Genomic DNA, 20,722 nt, shown 5'->3' with positions numbered 1-20,722 from the left:
GTCTGCATTGACGAGTGAGACCATTTTTAAATAACATGGCATATATATATATATATATATATATATATATATATACATATATACACATACACTATATCGGTATTGCCGATATAGTGTGTGTGTGTATCGGTATTGCCCAAAATCAGTTTGAAAATATCGGCATATCGAATATCAGCAAAAATCCAATATCGTGCATCCCTAAATAATAATCCTTTAGAGGGTTGGAGTTTAGAGAGTTAACTTCAGTGCTACATTAGTCTTTCTGTCACTAAAAGAATCCAAGGTACTCTTTAAAGTAGAGCCTTCATTCTGACACTGAAATGACAGTACTCTGAAAGCAGACATTTCAGTTTGCGGCTAGCTGAATATTTTTGAATATAAACACATCAGGTAAATAGTAAAATATCAATTTGGTAGGAGAGTGTGATTTCAATTACTTGTGTTGCTGCTTACAATTACTAATGTAAGTAGTTTAAATTAAGTTTCAAGTTTTTAGTTTATGTTCTTATTTGTACGTTATATTCCATATATTTACTCATTGCTTTTTTCAGAGCAGAAATTGAAATGTTTTCTTATACTATCTAACACTGAGCTCCAACGCTCCCATCTAACACTGAGCTTCCATTCCTCAACAAAAGTAACAAATCCTTATATTTTTCCTGGTAAGAGAATATAAATTCCAACACTAGCACAAGGCTAGTGCCCAAAGGGCTTGGGATCCCAATCCCCCCATTTTCATGAGAGCAGAGAGCAGATTTAACTCCCAAACTGAAACTAATGATCTGATGACAGGCAAAGCAATAGCCTCCTCTCTCTTGAAATCTGACACATTGTGCTGGGGGAGGGGACATGTGAAGAGCAGGTTGGGCTCACCTTGAACACCTTGATCTGGCAGCTGGAAGAGTGCAGGTGCTAGATGTAGTCCCCAGCCTTGTTCTGTTTGAAGGTGTCAATCTTTTTTTGTTCCCTGTTTGACAATCACCCCTCTTTTCCAAAGGTTAGTGTAGTGAACGGCAAGAGCAGTCACCCCACCCAGCCTCGAACCCGGGTCTACAGGGTGCCAAACCTGCAGCTTGACCGCAAACACCAAAGAGCCAGGCTCGTAGGTATGGCAGTCAGAGCACATACTCAAGCGTAGTGACAGCACTTTGTCACACTGCCCTCCCCTTCAGGAAGTGTGCCCATGCACTTCACGCGCCAAGGCATCCCTCGCACATTCCCCCCACTGTACTTCTCCCATCTCAGGGTACCCCACTCACTGGTGCTTCACCCTCTGGGGTCCCTCACACCGGGGTCAACCTAACCTGGGGGTCCCTCATACGGCTCACACACTGGTCATACCTTCGATGGCCTCACGGCAAGCCATCCCACTCTCACACCATATGTAGCAAAGGGCGAGAGCAGTCACCCCACCCAGCCTTGAACCTGGGTCTACAGGGTGCCAAACCTGCAGCTTGACCGCAATGCCAAAGAGCCTGGCTATGACTGCACTCACCCTTTGCTACAGTTAGGGTTAGTAATACTCCTGTTTTCTAATTTAGATTCTTGTCCACCTGCAGTACAGGTAGGTACCCATAGGCGAGTAGTTTCCTTGTTTGTACTAATTTTCTTTTTCCCAGGTCACTCCCCATCATGGATTACAGATAGATCTAACAGGGATGGTACTGCATCAGCTTTGTCTGGTTCCAATGGTTCATTTTTCATTCAAGCCAGATGGAAACTGTGTTAATAACCTTAAAATATAGCTCTGTTCTGCATACTCCCTCTCCCTGCCTGTCTAAGAAGCATTTGTTCCCAGGTCTGAAATCTGTAGGTACTAAATGTGATGTTCTTAATAATGCTGTACTAATTTTGTCTACTTTGTTTCTTGGAATAGTATAAATATGTTGTTTTAGCCTATGCTTTATGGTGTGTCTGTCCGTCCTATGTACAACATGTGGCATAACCAGCAACATATGACATACCATTTTTAGTAGTGATAGAAATCTTTTGTTTCATGAGGCCATCTTTATTTTTTTTAATTTATTTTTTTTATGTAAGTCATTGATTTGAAATGAGTAATCTGAGGCCCCATTGTCAACCCAGGTCATGATGAATTCATCCTTATGTATTTTACAGAGTGGAAATGTAACAGTTAATGCTCCGCAGATTGTTTTTATAGTTCCATTAGATGGACAGAAAAATTCAGAATTGGCACATAACAGGTTGCATAAGGAAACTTCTCAGTGAATGCTTTAATTTCTGCCTGAATGTTTTTGATTGCTGTCTTCCTAGGATCTTAGTCCTTATTATTAATGCCAAATGAAAAAATGGCTTGCTATACATACTTCTGTATAGCTATTTTTTTCCAGTATTTCACTGATATAGACAAAAAACTGTCCATATATTATAAGTGGAGAAGCGCCCTTAGTCTCTGTGTTCCCAGAGGACAAAATTGAAGATTGTCTACCCTCACCTGCCCTCCCCATCGAACGGTCATTAATGGTGGCTCTTGTTCTCTTTTCACAGTTTTATTTTACTGGCAGCCACAGTTGTCTATGAGGACAAGATTTGTTGACCATAATTAACACACACATTACTAAAACATCTCTGAGTCATATGTAGGCAAAAAATTAAACTGTTAAATCTGGTTTGAGTAGACTGACCATGTAACTTCAGTCATTAGTCATTTTTGGTTTTGAATCTTGGGGTTCCATAGGTATCAGACATATTGCAATTCTGATTTGAATGTTCCAAGTACACTCCCAAAATGATTACTTTCATTTTTTGTGTATTGTACAGAATCGCCCCACTTGGATCTTCACTTTCAGGAAAGGATTTTCCTTCTTCCATAGGTTGATAGTTTTGGTGTCCAGGTGAGAAGGAGCACCTCAAGCCACCCCAGTCCAACCTGGGCCCAGAAGACTCATTGTCCTGTTTTAAAAGAGGATCCTCAACCTCAGGTAAGCACATTAATGTTGGACTTAATCTTTATAAATTTCTTTAGTCACCTTTCCTCTGTCAAGGCAGCATACTGGTTTTTTCAACAGGTTGGTAATCCTCCCTTTCTGTTGGTGGCCTGGGTGAAGGGGAGGGGAGAGTCCCCCCACCACAGTGTAACCCAGGTTCACAGGACTGATCACTCTCCCAGGATAGTCCCCATCCTAAGATATTTCACCATTTGTTCTAGGGATGCACTCATATATATCATCCGTACATCGGTATCGGCCAATATCTGCCTTGTTGACTGCCATTAGCCTATCAGCTAATAAGATGACATTCATCAATGGCAGTGGCCGATGTTGCGGTCTGACTCGGACAACAGTGGCCTACCCAGCTGCATTTTCGGAGAAGATCCAATAGGTGGTACTATAATTAACCTTATTCACATGGCGGCCATTTTGCTCTTATGGCATGCTCAGGGTGGGAGCAGGGTAACTCTTCAGTCAGCATCTATGGCAAAGTGGACCAAAACTTTGACGTGTGTCTGTATCTACCTTTTGAAGAAATAAAACAAAAATCACCAGATGGGTCAGCAAAGATCATTAAAAGAATTCAAAAGAGATACAGTTGCTGGATTTAAAGTTATATCCACTAATGAATGAATGACCTGGTGCACTTAACACTAGCTAGTTAGCTAACTAACGTTAACTTGCTAGCTTGCAAATGGTATTTAAAGGTGACATTTTTTACCTACTTTTACACAAGTTGACAGTTCCCTGAGGTCTTTATAAGAGAGGTGTGACATTTTTTGGTCAAAATACCACAAGGATAAAGCACCACGGCAAATCTTCACCTTGCAAAAATAGCACTGTCTAGAATGGCAGCTTTTGAGAGCTACTTCCATATTATGATAATGAGCCCCTGATAACCACACCCCCAACTTCAGCGTGGTGTGCCCATGCCGGTAATTTTCCAAGCTACCATGGCGACCGTTGAGCGTGACTCCTGAGCAAAAGCATAGAGCGGAGCGTTCTAGAAACTTTGAGCGAGAGATGACTGCTGGAGGAGACGGAGCGTTTATGATTGCTATCAAATACTGTGAATGATCTAATATTTCTTCCAAAATATCGCTCGGACACAAACGCTCCTTCTTTAGCAATCGAGCTTGCCAGGGTCAACTTGCAGGCTATCCAAGCTAACATAGCACTGCATCTTGGCTGCTAGCCAGATCTTTATCAAACATCATATAAGGGTATCTAAAAAGCTAGCAATCAGCAAATGAACTACAATGCTTACATCATATTAGTAGTCTAAGCTGTTTTGTAGGTGAGTCATAAGTAACACGGATACATTTCTGTCAAACACAACTTTTGTTTGCACTAGCAGCATAAAGTAATAGAGGGTATGGAGGCTAAGGGAAAGTACACCGTTGTCGCTTGCGAAAACAAAATGGTGGCGCCGTGGGTGGAAACGTGCAGATTAAGGGGCGGTAATATTATAATAAGATCCCCCTCCTACGTTACTACGGTAGTGAAATCTGAGCGGCTCATTTTTTCACATGCTTGCGGAGAAAGGCTGACCAAAACAAAGTTACTGGGTTGTCGCTTTTCACGTTTTCTGGGTTGGTAGATGCACCGGGGACCGGATTATAGCACTTAAACATGGAAAAAGTCAGATTTTCATGATATGTCCCCTTTAAGATCAGAAGTCAATACCTTAGCTTGTAATACGAATGTTAAAATTAACTATTTGTTCATAAGAGACATGATGAAGCTATATTGGTTTGATAGTTAGCAAAGTGCATGAAGGCCAAATTAGCTAGCTAGCTAGCTACTTGCACATTCAGCTGAAAAGTACAAATACCACCTTACAAAGACGAATCAATACAATACAAAACAATAAACGTAACTAGCTAGTTACTATCACATTCTGCTGACAAACACAAATATCACTTTGCAAACAAACATATAGCTACCCAGCAAACATGCCCGTGCGGGCCCACTGTGGGTAGGTGTGGGTTTACTGTGGGGCAACGTGGGCAGGGCAAACCCACACTAATCCCACATGGGCCCCATGTGGGTTAGCCCTCGCAGGGCCCACAGCAGTTTTGCCCTTTGGGGCCCCTATGTGGGGTTTATGTGGGCAAGCCCAACTGTGGTCTTGCCCACAGTAAGCCCACATGGGCCCCCTGTGGGTTAGCCCATGTGGGGCCCACAGTAGTTTTTCCCTTTTGGGCCCCCATGAGGGTTTTCTGTGGGTAACCCACTGTGGACTTGGCCACATAAACCCCACATAGGGGCCCCTGTGGGTTAGCCCATGTGGGGCCTACAGCAGTTTTGCCCTTTGAGGCCCCTGTGTAGGCTTACTGTGAGCATGCCCACCTGTGCCAGGCTCGTTGGTATGGCAGTCAGAGCGCATACTCAACCGTAGTCACGGCACTCCGTCACACTGCCCTCCCCTTCGGGAAGCGCGCCCATGCGCTTCACGCACCATGGCGTCCCTCACGCATTCTCTTGCTGTACTTCTCCCATCCCAGGATGCCCCACTCACCAGTGCTTCACCCATCTCTGGGGTCCCTCACACCATGCTTCACCCATCTCTGGGGTCCCTCACACTGTGCTTCACCCATCTCTGGGGTCCCTCACATACCGGGGTCAAATGAACCTGGGGGTCCCTCATACGGCTCACACACAGGGCACGCCTCCGATGGCCTCGCGGCAAGCCATCCCACTCTGACACCATTTGTAGTGAAGGGCGGGGCAGTCTTTGTAGCGAAGGGCTGTCTGTGTGTCTTTCTGTCTCTCACTTTCTAACCTGCTGCAAGACCTGTAATATTTTCATCTCTGCCCATTAGAGTATGCACTCTGACTACCATACCAATGAGTCTGGCTCTTTGGTGTCGCGGTCAAAGTTGCATGTTTGGTACCCTGTAGACCCGGGTTCAAGGCCGGGTGGGGTGACTACTCTCGCCCTTTGCTACAAATATATATTTTCTTCATTTTTTTGTTTAAGCTGGCTGTAAATAAATGTATTTGAAACATATATGACTTTTAGTTTATTTTTTAGTTGATTACTACTACGTTCAACAAGTGCAATTATTCTAAGCATAATTAAGTAATTTTGTGTTATTGTTAAGTACCACAAAGTACACAGGTACACTGAAGATATGTGAGCCCACAGTATACTCACTAGCATACCGAGCCCACATGGAGCACTATGGGGCATGTGCAGAGCCGCCACTGCTCCCAGCCCAAAGTGTGGACATACTATGGGCATGCTGTGGGCCCACAATGGGACTGACTGGGGGCCCACTCTGCTTAGTGCAGGCAGCCCACACTCAGCCCACACTCTGGGCTATCCCACTGGGGCCCCACCAGTGCCCCTTAGTGTGGGGCCCACATGTGCCCTGCATTTCACACCGGCAATGGGGCCCACAGTGGGCTGCCCACAGTGGGCCCCAAGTTTCTGCCCGCAGTGGCCCCACATGGGCCCCAAAGAGGCATGTTTGCTGGGTAGCTAGCTACAAGAAAAACAACACAGAAAGCTAGATAGCTTGCTAGCTAATTTGGCTTTCACACACTTTGCTCAGCTGTTGTATTACTAAGAGCTAGCTAGCTATCAAACTAATCAAGCCTCTTCACATCTCTTCTGACCACATAGTAAATTTTACCACAGACACTGCAAGCAACCTGTTCTGACAACTTTAGTACTGTTAGCTAGCTAGCTACCAAATTAACATTATAGCTTGGTAGTCTGTAGTGAGTGTTTTAGCTATCTAGTTAGCTACATACACAAAGCCTTTCTTTAAACATCGGTATCCGTATCGGCCCAGAATTTCACAATCAGTGCATCCCTGATTTTTCCCATTTTCCCATTGATTTCTCATACATTCTCCCTGGCTGTTTCTTCCTTTAGGTGTCTGGTTACATTTTCCCACTGGTTGACTGTTGATACAGGTGGAGAGGAGGGGTTGGTTTCCCCACCACCAACAGACTATCCTATTCCTGGAGCCCCCTGTCCTGCATATCTTCCATCTATCCTTGCTGCTTTATTAAATCAGGTGTCACTGATGAGTTCAGTCAGGTAGGTAGAGAAGGGAAAGATGGAAAAACATGCAGAGCAGGGGGGCCCCAGGAGCAGGATTGAGAATGAGAGGTTTAAATAATGCAGTGTAGAAAAGGGTAAACTATATGGATCTGCTGTAACATTTTAAATAATCATACAACTCTGTAGTGACTACTAGACACAGACACAACAGAACTCAGTGGGCGGAAAAGATCTAATCTTGTACAGTAAATCTGCTGTCAGTAATGGGTTGGAAACCAAGGCGGCAACATTGACTTCCAAATCCTGAGTGGAGGCACCTGGACGAAGATGGAGGTCCACTTGGAGAGGCCCCACAGGAACTCGACACCATTGAGCTGTGAGGGACTGGTCTTGGGATTGGTGATGCCCACGGACATCGGGATGTCTGAAATGGAGGGGGGGGTGGGTTTCCTCGTTCAGCTGTCTTTGCAAAAGGCACAGCACTGCGGTAATGCTCTGGTCTTCTTTTCTGCCTATTCTGCTCCCATTAGCAATCACACACGATGATATGAACACATCTATTCATATGATGTCTACATCTATTATCTTTCTGAAAATGCTGGGCTCCCTTTGCATTTATAAAAGGTCATTATCTCTCAGCATAGCACCTTGGGGAGCCTTCTATGTCATGAGCAGGTATGTCACAGAGCAAGCACATTTTTTCATACAGGTGCATACCTTCTCCCTGTATTCCTTTCGCTTTTTATCTGGGAAGTGGGTCAAGGCTGTAAATGTGCCTCTAAATGTGGTGCAATGGCTTCCATGCTGAACACTGCATTAGTATATACAGGTTTTCTCAACGCCCACTTCAGACTTCCAATGCAGCAAGACAACATGGAGATCCAGGGATCAGATGATTGGAAGTAAACCATTTCCCCTTTCTAAGCATACATAATGCTTCACTTATGTTATCTCACTTACGTTCAATGCAAATACAAACTGAATATGGCTCCAGCATGTGTATAGACTAGACCTTGGCCACCCACAGTATAGCCAATTACAGCACCATGTTCGCCCACATTCACTCATTCAGCTGATACTTGCCACCTCGCCCACATCCCAGCCTGCTCCACCCCAGTCCTGACCAAAAGATTTTTCACTAAGGTCCACCCAAAGAGTCAGAGTTGCTCAGAGTACATGCAATTACAGCCTACCTATTATTGTAAAACTTCAACTCCAGTTTTCCCTTAGAGATGAGAGAGATAGAACTTCATTGATCCCACAGCGGGGAAATTCACATGTCACAGCAACAGTAAGACAGAGGTAAAAAAGCAAGAGTGGCAAAGAAAATTGTAAATAAATGTACATTAAAAGTAAAAAAAATACAGTGCAGAAATGAGCACTGTGTGCAACCTATATATAAGCAGGAAAGTAGAAAATTGAGAACTACAGGACACACGTGCAACCAGAAAAGATGTGCAAAAAAAAAAAACCCCAGAGATGTGCAAAAACTAGAGATTTGCAAAAACCATAGTATCTATTTACAGAGTGATGGGGTTTATTGCCCAATGGTATTATTAAACAGTCTGACCACAGTTGGGATGAATGACCTGCGGTAGTGCTCCTTCTTACACCGTGGGTGAAGCAGTCTCTCACTGAAGGAGCTGCTCAGGGCCACTACAGACTCGCGCAGGGGGTGTGAGGTGTTGTCCATGATGGATGCCAGTTTGGATAGCATCCTCTTCTCACCCACCTCCTCCACAGAGTCCAGTGGAGAGTCCAGGACAGAGCTTGCTCTCCTGATCAGCTTGTCCAGTCTCCTCCTGTCCCTGTCCATACAGCCCCCTCCCCAACAGACCACGGCGTAAAAGATGGCTGAGGCCACCATTGTGTCACAGAAAGTCCTGATGAGAGCCCTGCACACTCCAAAGGACCTCAGCCTCCTCAGCAGGCTTCTTGTACAGGGCATAAGTGTTGTCTCTCCAGTCCAGTTTGTTATTAAGGTGAACACCCAGGTATTTGTAATTCTCCACCACCGCAATGTCCATACCCTGGATGTTCATAGGTGTGATGTGTGATGTCCTCTTCCTAAAATACCTCCCTGTATTCCAGTTCATTCCCCTCAGACACACATCCAACGATGGCTGTATCATCCGAGAACTTCTGGATGTAGCAGTTGCTGGTGTTGTGGCACAAGTCTGAAGTGTAGAGTGTGAAGAGGAAGGGAGAGAGCACCATACCCTGAGGGGCACCTGTGCTACAGGTCACCACATCAGACACACAGTCGTGGAGTCTCACAAACTGTGGTCTGTTGGTGAGGTAGTCAGTGGTCCATGTAGTCAGGTGGCGATCAACTCCTGCTCCCTCCAGCTTCGCCCTCAGTAGTGCAGGCTGAATGGTGTTGAAAGCACTGGAGAAGTCAAAAAACATGACTCTCACAGTGCTCCCAGTGTTCTCCAGGTGAAGTTATCTGTGGAGGAGGTAGATAACTGCATCCTCTACCCCAATACCAGGCCGGTAGGCAAACTGTAGGGGGTCCAGCGGCGAGCTCACCAGGGGTCGCAGGTGATGCAGGATGATCCTCTCCAACGTCTTCATCAGGTGGGAGGTCAGGGCAAAAGGCCTGAAGTGGTTCAGCTCCTTAGGGCGCGCCACCTTAGGCACTGGAACCACACAGGAGGTCTTCCACAGGGCCGGGACTTTCTCCAGACTAAGGCTCAAGTTGAACATGTACCTGACCACACCACAGAGCTGGTCCGCACAGTCTTTGAGCAGTCTGGGGCTGATTCCGTCCGGGCCTGCGGCCTTTCTTGCCTTGATCTCTGCCAGTTCACCTGGTCAGCTGTTAGGGAGAGGGGGGAGGGTGGAGGAGAGAGAGGGGGTGGGGTGGGGGGGTTGGAGGCTGAGTAGGGGGAGGGGAGAGGTAGAGGGGAGAGAGGAGGTGGGGGTGAGGAGTGGTGAGGGGCAAGGAGTAGGGGCAGGTGAATGCCGGTGTGGCCTGGTTGAGGAGGACAGGTCCAGGGGGGTGGTCGAGGATGGCCCGGGGCGGTGTGAAGAGGGGGCAGGGTGGGCGATTGAGGCAGTGGGGGCAGAATCAAATCTGTTGAAAAACAGATTCAATTTGTTTGCCCAGTCCTTATCTCCGCTGGACTGGTCTCCCCCCTCTCCTTTTCCATGCCCAGATATGTTTTTCAGTCCTCTCCAAACATCCCTGATGTTGTTCTGTTCCAGCCACTCCTCCAGTTTCCTCCTATAGCTGTCCTTCCCCTTCCTGATGACCTGCCTGAGCTCCTTCTAGACCCTCCTCAGCTGCTCTCTGTCACCCGATCTAAAAGCTCTCTTCTTTTCATTCAGTAGAGACTTTATCTCGGAGGTCACCCAGGGTTTATTGTTGGGAAAACACCGCACCTTCTTGGAAGGCACAGCGTTCTCCACACAGAAACTGATATAGTCCGTGATACAGTGAGTCAGGCTGTCAATGTCCTCCCCATGAGGACTGCAGAGTGCTTCCCAATCTGTTGTTACAAAACAGTCCCTCAGTCTTTCCCTTGCCTCATCAGACCATTCCCTCACAGACCAACTCCATTAGCCACTCCATTACAGCCAAAAAAGTGCAGAACATAACACACAATTGCATGAATCCCTCCTCTTCTCCCCAAATGACTTCTCAATTAGTACATTCATTAGCATAACTGGTCCTGATCATTTACACCTTGCCCAGTGCATCCTGGGAGTGTAAGGTTCCCAGAGGTCAGCTTTTCTACATAATCAGAGAAATGACAGGCAGGACTTAGGCAGGAATGTGACAAATGTTCAGGTGACAGTCATGTCTCCTTAGAGTCACTTCAGAGATACAAACATGTAGGGGAGAATACTGGCTGTCCCTGCCTGGACTTTTAATCATTATCAGAACTCAGTTGCTTGACAATGTTAACGGCAGTGGCAAAATAAAAGCTATGATGATGAATGACAACTATGAGTAATGACATGCATTTCCCTTATTGGAATTAAGAGCTAAGAATTAGATTTCTAAGCACAGACCTTATGCCACAATTAAGTGTTTTTACACTAACAAAACAGTATTATGAACAAATCAAGGGAAAATGGAAAAAAAATCTGATAAAGATAATATTTACATTTACATTTATTTATTTAGCAGACGCTTTTATCCAAAGCGACTTACAAAAGTGCATACAGTAGGTACAGCGACAGTACGGGGACAGGATGTGTACAGTTCCACAATGAGACAGTTCTCAGCTGAGAGCAAGGTCTGTTTGAGGACGCAGTACTATTAGATTTGTACAATTACAGCCTAAAGGGCAACTAATACGATACACTTTCGAACGGCAAACTTCAACAACTTCAAACGGCACAATGAGCGTCAGGGTAAAGGCGGCAACAAGAAACAATTTAAAAAGCACAATTTGAAAAGCACAGCAATTTACGACAGCACTAATTGGGGGGGGGGAGGGCAGCAATTGTGTGCTGGGTCAGTCCAGGTAGAGTCTGAAGAGGTGCGTCTTCAGGCCCCATCCGAAGGAATGGGGTGAAGAAGCTGTCCGTAGCGAGACAGGGAGTTCGTTCCACCACTGGGGAGCGATGTAGGCGAAACGCCGATGTCTGGCAGAACGAGCACCTCCTGTCTTGACCATGCAGGGAGCAAGGCGTCCAGTTGCTGCTGAGCGCAGGGGTCGGGCTGGTGTGTAGGGCTGGATGAGTTCTTGGAGGTAGGCAGGGGCTGTCCTGTTGACTGCAGAGAAGGCGAGGGTCAGGGTCTTGAATCTGATCCTGGTAGCGACAGGAAGCCAGTGGAGGGATTTCAGCAGGGGAGTAACATGGGAGAATTTGGGGAGGTTGAAGATCAGTCGGGCAGCTGCATTCTGGATGAGCTGGAGAGGGTGGGTGGTGCATGCTGGGAGGCCTGCAAGGAGAGCGTTGCAGTAGTCCAGTCGAGGGAGAACTGTGGCCTGGATAAGGAGCTGCGTCGCGTATGTGGTTAGGAACGGGCGAATCCTCCTGATGTTGTGGAGGAGGAATCGGCAGGTCCGTGACGTGCGAGCAATGTACTCCTTGAAGTCCAGGTTACTGTCGAGGGTGATGCCCAAGCTCTTTGCTGTCTGAGAGGATGGTATTGTGGTGCCATCGAAGGTGATGGAAAGGTCATGCAGGGGGGAAGGGCCGGCTGGGATGAAGAGGAGATCCGTTTTACTGAGGTTCAGCTTCAGGTGGTGGGATGTCATCCATTTGGAGATGTCAGTCAGGCATGCAGAGATTCTTTCGTTGACCTGGGGGGTAGAGGGAGGGAAAGAGAAAAAGAGTTGGATGTCGTCAGCATAGCAGTGATAGGAGAAGCCATGCGATTTGATAACTGAGCCAAGAGAGTTAATATAAATTGAGAAGAGTAGGGGTCCCAGTACTGAACCCTGTGGAACTCCTGTAGTGAGGGGGGTGGGTGCAGAGGTGGAGCCTTTCCAGTAGATCTGGGAAGATCTACCAGTCAGGTAGGACGTGAACCAGGAGAGGGCAGTTCCAGAGATGCCCATCTCAGACAGCTTTGATAATAGTGTCTGGTGGTTGACTGTATCGAAAGCAGCAGAGAGGTCGAGGAGGATGAGGACAGATGACGAGCCGGAGGCTCTAGCCGTGTGGAGAGCCTCTGTCACGGCCAGGAGTGCAGTTTCTGTTGAGTGTCCAGCTCTGAATCCTGACTGATGGGGGTCTAAGAGGTTGTTCCTGAGAAGAAAAGGGGAGAGTTGGTTAAGTACTGCACGTTCCAAGGTTTTAGATAGAAATGAGAGAAGAGATACCGGTCGGTAGTTTCTAACATCGGATGGGTCGGTAGATGGTTTCTTGAGGAGTGGTGTGACCAGAGCTTTCTTGAAGTCTGTGGGGACAGTGCCAGAGGTTAGTGAGGAGTTGATAAATGAGGAAAGAAATGGGGCGATCTCACCAGATATGGATTGGAGCAGGGTAGAGGGGATGGGGTCCAGAGGGCAGGTTGTGGCGTGGTGGTCTGTGATGAGTTGTAGTACTTCCAAGTCTTTGAGCGGCATGAAGGAAGACAGCTGGTTGATGGAGTTGCCCGTGGTGGTCAAGAGTGTTGTTGAGGGAGAGAAGGAGTCCCGGATGCTGGTCACCTTTTCCTCGAAGTAGACCCTGAAATCATTGGCAGAGAGGTGGGAGGGGGAGGGAGGAGGAGGGGGGGTGAGGAGGGTGGAGAAGGTGGAGAAAAGTTTTTGTGGGTTAGTTATATTGGCATTGATTTTGGATTGGAAGAAAGAGGACTTAGCTGATGTTGTTGCGGTTGTAAATGCTGTTAGCAGAGAGTGATAGGCAGCCAGGTCCACAGAGGATCTGGATTTCCTCCACTTCCTCTCAGCAGCTCGCAGCGCAGTCCTGTCGGAGCGGAGGGAGTCAGTCAGCCATGATTGTCAGACATCGCATGTTGATGATGTCAGGGCTTTCAGGATACCACAACCACTACAGCTTCTAGGCACATCCTAGTGTGTTCTTACAATTCTGTACAGAACAAACAGTAGTAGTAGGGTAGTAGCTGGAGACAAAGGGCAGGGCATTCATCACAGCGCTGAACTAAAAACATTGTGAGAATCTACACAAGTGTAGCTCTGTTTTGATGTATAATTTATGCATGTATAGCCAGAGATACAGCAATTTAAAAAGTTTGTAACAGAAGAATGCAAGCCTTTGGCCCGCACACTAAAGCCCTATCTTTTTTAATGGGGGTAAGATTAGAGTGTTTTTAACAAATACTTTTAAAACTATAAAACTATAAATTTGTAAAAGTACAAGCACACCAATGGTGAACAAACCGGTCAATTTGGCATTGGTTTGTTGTCTGTAGAGCGAACGGTTTAGATGCAGTTAGAACTAGAAGGATAATAATAATCACTAGATTTGTGTGCATTTTCTGAAGAAAATGAAGTGTGGTTGCCTGTGTGCATTATTGAATATACACGCTATTCGAGTTGCCGTGTGCTGCCTCCCTCACCTCTCTGTGTCTGACGCTGTGAGCTCCCTTTGACAAAGGAACGTGTTTACATGACTTAGAGCTGAGACTGAACTCGGCACCTATTTTGGCTAATTCAAAAACCGTTCATCACAGCACTGAACCAAAGGCATGGTTAGAATCCGCAGAAGTTGCCTCTATTTTGTTGTACAATTTAAAAATACGTAATTAAAAAAAGTATTTGGAAATGAGTTCCGAACCGTGGTCTCGCTGCTCAGCTAAAGGCCAGGGTCGTTACCAGTTGAGCTAAAGGCAATTTGCATTTAGGTCTATTGGAAACAACGGTATTTAATCAAGTCCCTTCGGGCAACCACACTAATTATATAAAATCGCAACCACAACCTCAGCAACAGAAACCAGAAAAAGCACACTGCATTTGCTTGTCGTAAAAGCTTTATTGAAGTGATGCTATCCTGTCTGTAAATTTAAAAGGCAGTTTGGAGTTATTTTTAGGTTTGCTTACTTATTTATTTACTTATTTTGAAAAGTTTCCTCCACCATTTCCTTTTTTCTTTGTCTCCTTTTCTTTTACACTAATTAAATTTACATACTGGAGTATACTTGATAAAGTCCATATACTGATATCCTGGAGTACATACTTAGACATAACAAAAAACACACTGCAATGCTTTCGTATGGGCAATGAATAGCAGAGATGGTGGAACTGAGTGGAATGAAGTATTTGGCCTTTATTCTGGAAGTAGCATTTTTGACCATTTAAAATTGTGAGAACTGTATCCATGAGTAACTGGAACACTTAGTATCTGAGCAATAATACAAACCTTGTTAATCCTACTGCGAACACGTTTACTTGCAAGATTTGCATACTGTTTGAAACCTGAATGCTCAGGTGCAAAAAAGACTCATTCACCTTGGTTCAGGTAAGTGAGGATTTCGTCATGGAGTTTGACGGCTGGGGATGTGGAGGCACACAGCACGTATTGGAATGGCGGATTTTTGGTCTCGGTTTCCACGGAGAGGCTGGTGTCCTCCTGCTTGAATATGGGCAGGGCAAGGACATCACTGGGAAAGAGGGAGATTTCAGATCAGCAGGATAGTGCTGAACACAGATGTGAAATGCAATCGCAGCCGATGCACAGCTATCAGCAGGACACCTTGCTCGTATAAACCAGGAGAATGATTGCAGTCTGATATATGTGTGTAACAGCAGCACCACAGGGATATCCAAAAAACAGGAAATCCCTTTCCCTAATAGGTTAACTGTAAACTGTAACTCACTGAGGCCCTCCCCCACAGGTATCTGAGAGAGAAGCAGAATTATCTAAAGGTATGATGTAGCATAGGGGTTAAGGAGCAGGACTTGCAACCAAAAGGTTGCCGGTTTGATTCCCTACTGGGACACTGCTGCTGTACCCTTGGGCAAGGTAGCTAACACACAAATGCCTCAAATATGCAGCTGTATGAATGGATAACATTGTAAAAAAAACTGTAATTGATGTAAGTTGCTCTGGATAAGAGCGTCTGTAAATGCCTGCAAAGTAATGTAGATAACAGACATTACCACTGTGCAGCAGGTGCCTGGACTTACTGCAGCCTCGCAGGGCAGGGTGACACTTCAAAACCAGGGGTCTCATTTATGAATCCAGCCCAGTCAGTTCTCATGCACACCATCTGATTTCTCTTATGCACAGATAAGTGATATTCACAAAAACCCACGTATGGTAATCAATGATCCCATCTGTTCTAAAACATTGTGCTTATACATGCTGTATGTTATATTTTGAATAGAAACCCTGAAGAGAAACCCAGAGAACACTCAACACTCAACTAAGCAAAACAAAAGAAAATGAATGTCTCCGAATCCAAGATGAAAATAAGTGTCTGAGCTGTGAGCATGAGCGTAATTTATGGTAGGGACGGTGGGGATACGTCCCTACCAATTTTCTATTACCTAAAATTGTGTAAATGTAAAACTGTCCCCACCATTATTTTGACATTAACTGCTTATGCGTTTAAATCAAATATTATTTCCATCGACTCTACAAAGGGTTAACTCCCTCATGTTCCTGCTGGATGAGAAATAGCGTTTCTGTTGGTGTTTGTTCGCTTTATTCCCGCCTCCTTTACATGCAGTGATGTGATTGCTGGAGTGCATTCTGGAAGAAAACAGCGCAATGCGCTCTGTGCTTAGTCAAAGGAGAGAGCTCGCTAGAGCACATTCCAGGTTGTCTGTCACAGGTGCTTTGCCTTCTGAGATCATAATGTTATGGTACCCGTATCAAATTAAACACGTTACGTTGATTTTTCAGTGATATGGAAGACACAGGCAGCTGTCCTGGGCATACAGACCAGGAATTGTAATAGTCTTGCTAACGTTAGCACTGTAGAAACAAAAATAGTTAGGCATATTAACGTTATACTAGTAGCTATTATATTTAGCTAACATTAACAGATAATGTAGTTAGCTAGCAAACAAAATGTTGTTGTGACAGGGTGTGCTGTAGGGTGATTTTGTGCTATTACTTTTGACTTGGGTAACATTAACTGTTCTTGTTCTCCTCGTGTTGGCAATATACCTGTTGGCCAAACAAGAGGAGCATTAGTAATTCTTCCAGGATTGCTAGTTTGCTATTCTGTGTAGACATTTTGTGTCTATCAGTGAGAGGTGAAGACATGTTTTTGGGTCATACACATGAACTTGTGGGTGCATGTAATAATATGAGAGGGGAAAGAAGACAGAGACATGGGGCCATGTTGTGGTAGACAAAGAAATATGTGTTGATTTAAAGATGCTGTATAGAGTAAAACTTCATTTATTGTGCAGTTGCTTTTCTATCTGGTAGAAAAAATAAAATGGCCATGACACAAAATTTATCAAAGCTAAATGATGTGCATGTTTGTATCAACACCAGTTATATTATGAATTTAATTGTTTAAAAGTTAAAATGCTGTGATTGTACTGATAATTTCTCACCTTTTATTGTGTTCAGGAAAGCACTATAAAGCCATAGTATATTGTGTAGAATTTCAGGAAATGCAATGAAAAAATCCTGGTCGGACCCCCAGATTCTCTGCCAGATTTATGTCCCCACCACTTTCCAAACCAACACCCTTGGCTGTGAACTACAAAATATTTTGTTTCGGGGTTTGGAAGGGGTGCAGTCAGTACTGCACAGGGGCGTGACTAGTGCTGCACAGTGGCATACACAGTAATTAACCTCAATGTGAAGGGATCAAAACAGTACCCACCGATCAAAGGTGGCGGATTTTCAACATCAAAAGTTTCTCACTCAAAATAGTTTTTATGTGGTCAAGTGGCAGCCATGTTAAAGCAGAATATTCTACCTGTCATTCTTCTAGCGATGGGTAACTGAGCATACATCATGTGCCAGCATTGCGGCCACACCGCACTATAGAGAACTGCACATCCATAGAACACAACTCTACAGAACACTGCACATACACCTGGAATCCCTTTTCCAAAAAAAGGACCTGACTACAGGAACAAGCCCATTATGGGAGACAACTGAAATGGCATCAAATTTTTCCAGGAGCCTGTGAAACATGGTGACTTCATCCACAGAGGACAAGTGTCAGTAAAACTACCTTTTTTAAGCACTTGCCTTACATTCAAGGATGATAATATAACTGTTATTAACAAAGTGATTAAAGCTAGAGTAGTACTTCTGTTATTCACAAGTGCAGTATTGTATGATACAAGAATATCTAATACATTCACAATACCATGCACAGACCCCAATGCTTTACCATTGCACATAATTCAAAATTTGTAAAAATCAATGTATCTATATACAGTAATGAGGAAAGATAACATGGAAATTGTTAAATATTTCATGTTTTCCATTACCAATGAATGTACCATTGATATGGATTCATAGATTAATAGTATGTGAGCCCACGTGTCAAATTACTGGGCCCAGTAGGAATGTATGCAACCTCCCCCCAGTCCATCTACAGCACAAGGTTGCAAGTGAAATCTTTGCCATTTTTTCCTCATGAAGTACCTTGTGGACTTTAAAACACTATCCCATATTTCAGTAAGGCAACAATGTTTTCTTACTGAAAATCCACTCAATATTGTACATGCATTAAGGTACAGCTGCATGTAAATGTTTATATTCAACCAACCAGACATGCTGACTCATGACTCTGACACTGTATGTTTTACCAACTGGAGACTGGTGTGCTTACTTGTCAGTAATAATTAAATAAAAAACATCCTTAATGTCAATATTGTACTCTAAAAATGAATATGTTCTTTGCCCATAATGGGTAGAAATTACAGACTGCCACCAAAGGGGAATCGATTAATGGAGAAATAAACATTTTCCCACATATCCTGTAAAGCAATGCTAAATTTAACTTAGCTACATTCATTTAGAACATAACATTCCTGAAAGGGGCCAGTCAGATAAATCAGGGCTTGAATTTCAGTACGGGATTGCGGGTATCCCGCATAATTTCATTGATTCCCGCAAATCTAGCACTTATAATGCGGGAAATTCCCGCACACATTTAATCTGATGTCTAATAATGTTCAGCCAACGATATTGGATTTTGACATTATTTTCAAACTCATTTTGGCCGATTGCTGATGGTCTCACTACCCTCCGGAAGCAGAGAGAAGCTTAGCAGTACACAACTAGCATCCTCACAGGGTGAGAAACCTATCTTAGGGGTCGGTCGAAACCATAGGCTCTCCGTTCAAGTCCCAAAGCACGAGCTCGGCGATCGCGGGCTGTCTTATTTCCCATCGCATTCTCTCCTTATGGAGTTGCGATGTTTATTTTGAGAATAAACACAATAAAGTCGCAGCTGCTCGAATCTTAACTAAAACTAAACGCTTTGAGCACATCACCCCAGTTCTGGCCTCTCTCCATTGGCTACCTATTAAATACCGGATCATTTTTAAAATACTCTTACTCACATTTAAGGCTTTAAATGGGCTTGCCCCCCCCCCTATCTTAAGGACCTTCTTCATCCATATCTTCCGCAGAGAGCCCTTCGCTCCCAAAATGCCAGGCTTCTCACCATTCCAAGAGTGGGCAAAACTACTGTAGGCGGTAGAGCCTTTTCCTATCAAGCCCCTCTCCTGTGGAACAGTTTACCCTCTGAGATTCGGGGAACAGACTCTCTCTCCACCTTTAAGTCTAGGCTCAAAACATATCTATATAGTAAATCCTTCAGCTGAGGGACATGGCCTGGTGCTGGCGTGGATCATAGAGTCTTTGGTGGACTAAGTGGTCATTGCTTTCATGGACCCTGTGCCGTGATCTGGTGTTGACTGTCTTAGGGTCGCCCTCATGACTATGCCGGTCCCTTGCCTCCCGTCCCCTAGGTATGCTGCCATAATGTTAGCCTGCCGGGGTCTTTCCTTGTTGCACACCTTTTTCTCTGCCCCTCCTCTCCTGCCTCTCTGTTCTACATCCCTGCCATTCTTATCATCCACTAACCACTGTTTTCTGTTTGCTTCCTATTCCCTGCTCCGGGCTCCTGTCCGGAGCTGTAGCCCAAGCGTCTCATCTCGTTTTCCAGTCCTGCTACCTCGCTGCCCTGCCCATCAAAGCCAACTGCATTCCAAGACCCGGACATCCTAGGAGACATTCTTATAATCACTCTACTGTTAACTGCTATTGTTTGTCAATAACAAATGTACATCGCATAATTTTGTGTCTAACTTTATCTGCCCAGTGCCGGCCAGAAGCAGATGGGCCCCCCCATGAGCCCGGTTCTGCTCAAGGTTTCTTCCTGATAGGGAGTTTTTCCTTGCCACTGTTGCCTTGTTGGCTTGCTCTCAGGGGGTCTCAGGCTGGGGAACAATGTAAAGCTGCTTTGTGACAACTTGTGTTGTAAAAAGCACTATACAAATAAAAATGAATTGAATTGAATTGAATAAAGTTACAGAAAACGTTATTCGCTGTCCAGTGCCCTTGTGTAAGTGTAAAAACACAAAAATTACACCCTCTGTTCGAGTCCCAAAGCAGGAACTAGGCGATCGCGGGTTCTCTTTGTTTTATTTCCCATTGCTGTCTCTGCCTCCGGAGCCGCGTTATTTAAAATGTTTCACACGCCAGTCCGGAAGCAGAGAAAAGCTTAGCACTAGCAGCATCCTCCCAGAGTGAGAAACTTAGCTATATATTTTCCCCCTCCTCACATCACTGGTGCTTTTCAAGCATTGCAAATAGCAAATCTATCTGTTTCAGATACTTCGAAATACTTCCATACAGCTGACATGCTGAAGCTTGTTGCTGGCGCTCATGATAAACATTTAGCGTCATCGCGTGCACATAGTGAACGCGTCACCTTACCGGCCAGGCACATTAACCGACAATTAACGTCTTAAGTTTTTATCAGCCTATACCGATGTCGTGCCGATATCATCGTGCATCCCTACAGCCAACGTTTTCACTGGTGCGGAATGCGGGACGACTAGCCGGAAACGCTGCATCAGACGGACCGACTCCCGCCATGGATAACACACTTGGCGCGCTCTCTCCCCCTCTCTCTACAAGGCTACGAGTCGCCTCTGCTGTTGCAGCATCTCTCGCTAGCATACAGACAGGTTTCAATGATATGAACTTGAAGGCATGCAAACATGGACCGCTGGCTAAAACGTAAATCTGCATCATCTGAAGTGGAACCCGCTCAGAAAAAAACAACGGAACCCGCAAGGACTAGCACAAACAGCAGTGCCAGTGATGTCAACGTTAATCCTCAGGATCCTCAGGCAGGTGACGATAACGTTACTAAGGTGAAGCAGCAGTC

General features: G+C 45.0%; 1 protein-coding gene across 1 annotated transcript in view; it reads right to left on the bottom strand.

Moving 5' to 3' along the window:
• LOC118785071 (upstream-binding protein 1-like) overlaps positions 1–20,338 on the bottom strand; it is a 34,070-nt gene extending 13,732 nt beyond the window's left edge. Inside the window, exons 1-7 of the mRNA XM_036539599.1 lie at positions 20,319–20,338; positions 14,847–14,998; positions 9,683–9,790; positions 9,451–9,611; positions 9,081–9,339; positions 8,605–8,823; positions 7,287–7,393 (exon numbers count right to left, since the gene is read on the bottom strand). Of these exons, the coding sequence (XP_036395492.1) occupies positions 7,287–7,393; positions 8,605–8,823; positions 9,081–9,339; positions 9,451–9,611; positions 9,683–9,790; positions 14,847–14,998; positions 20,319–20,338 (1,026 nt within the window). The remainder of the gene's footprint in view (positions 1–7,286; positions 7,394–8,604; positions 8,824–9,080; positions 9,340–9,450; positions 9,612–9,682; positions 9,791–14,846; positions 14,999–20,318) is intronic.
• Positions 20,339–20,722: the final 384 nt, after the last annotated feature.

The sequence above is a fragment of the Megalops cyprinoides genome, chromosome 10 (genome assembly GCF_013368585.1).
Source record: "Megalops cyprinoides isolate fMegCyp1 chromosome 10, fMegCyp1.pri, whole genome shotgun sequence".
NCBI lineage: Eukaryota > Metazoa > Chordata > Actinopteri > Elopiformes > Megalopidae > Megalops > Megalops cyprinoides.
This window is presented reverse-complemented; position numbering and strand designations above follow the sequence as displayed.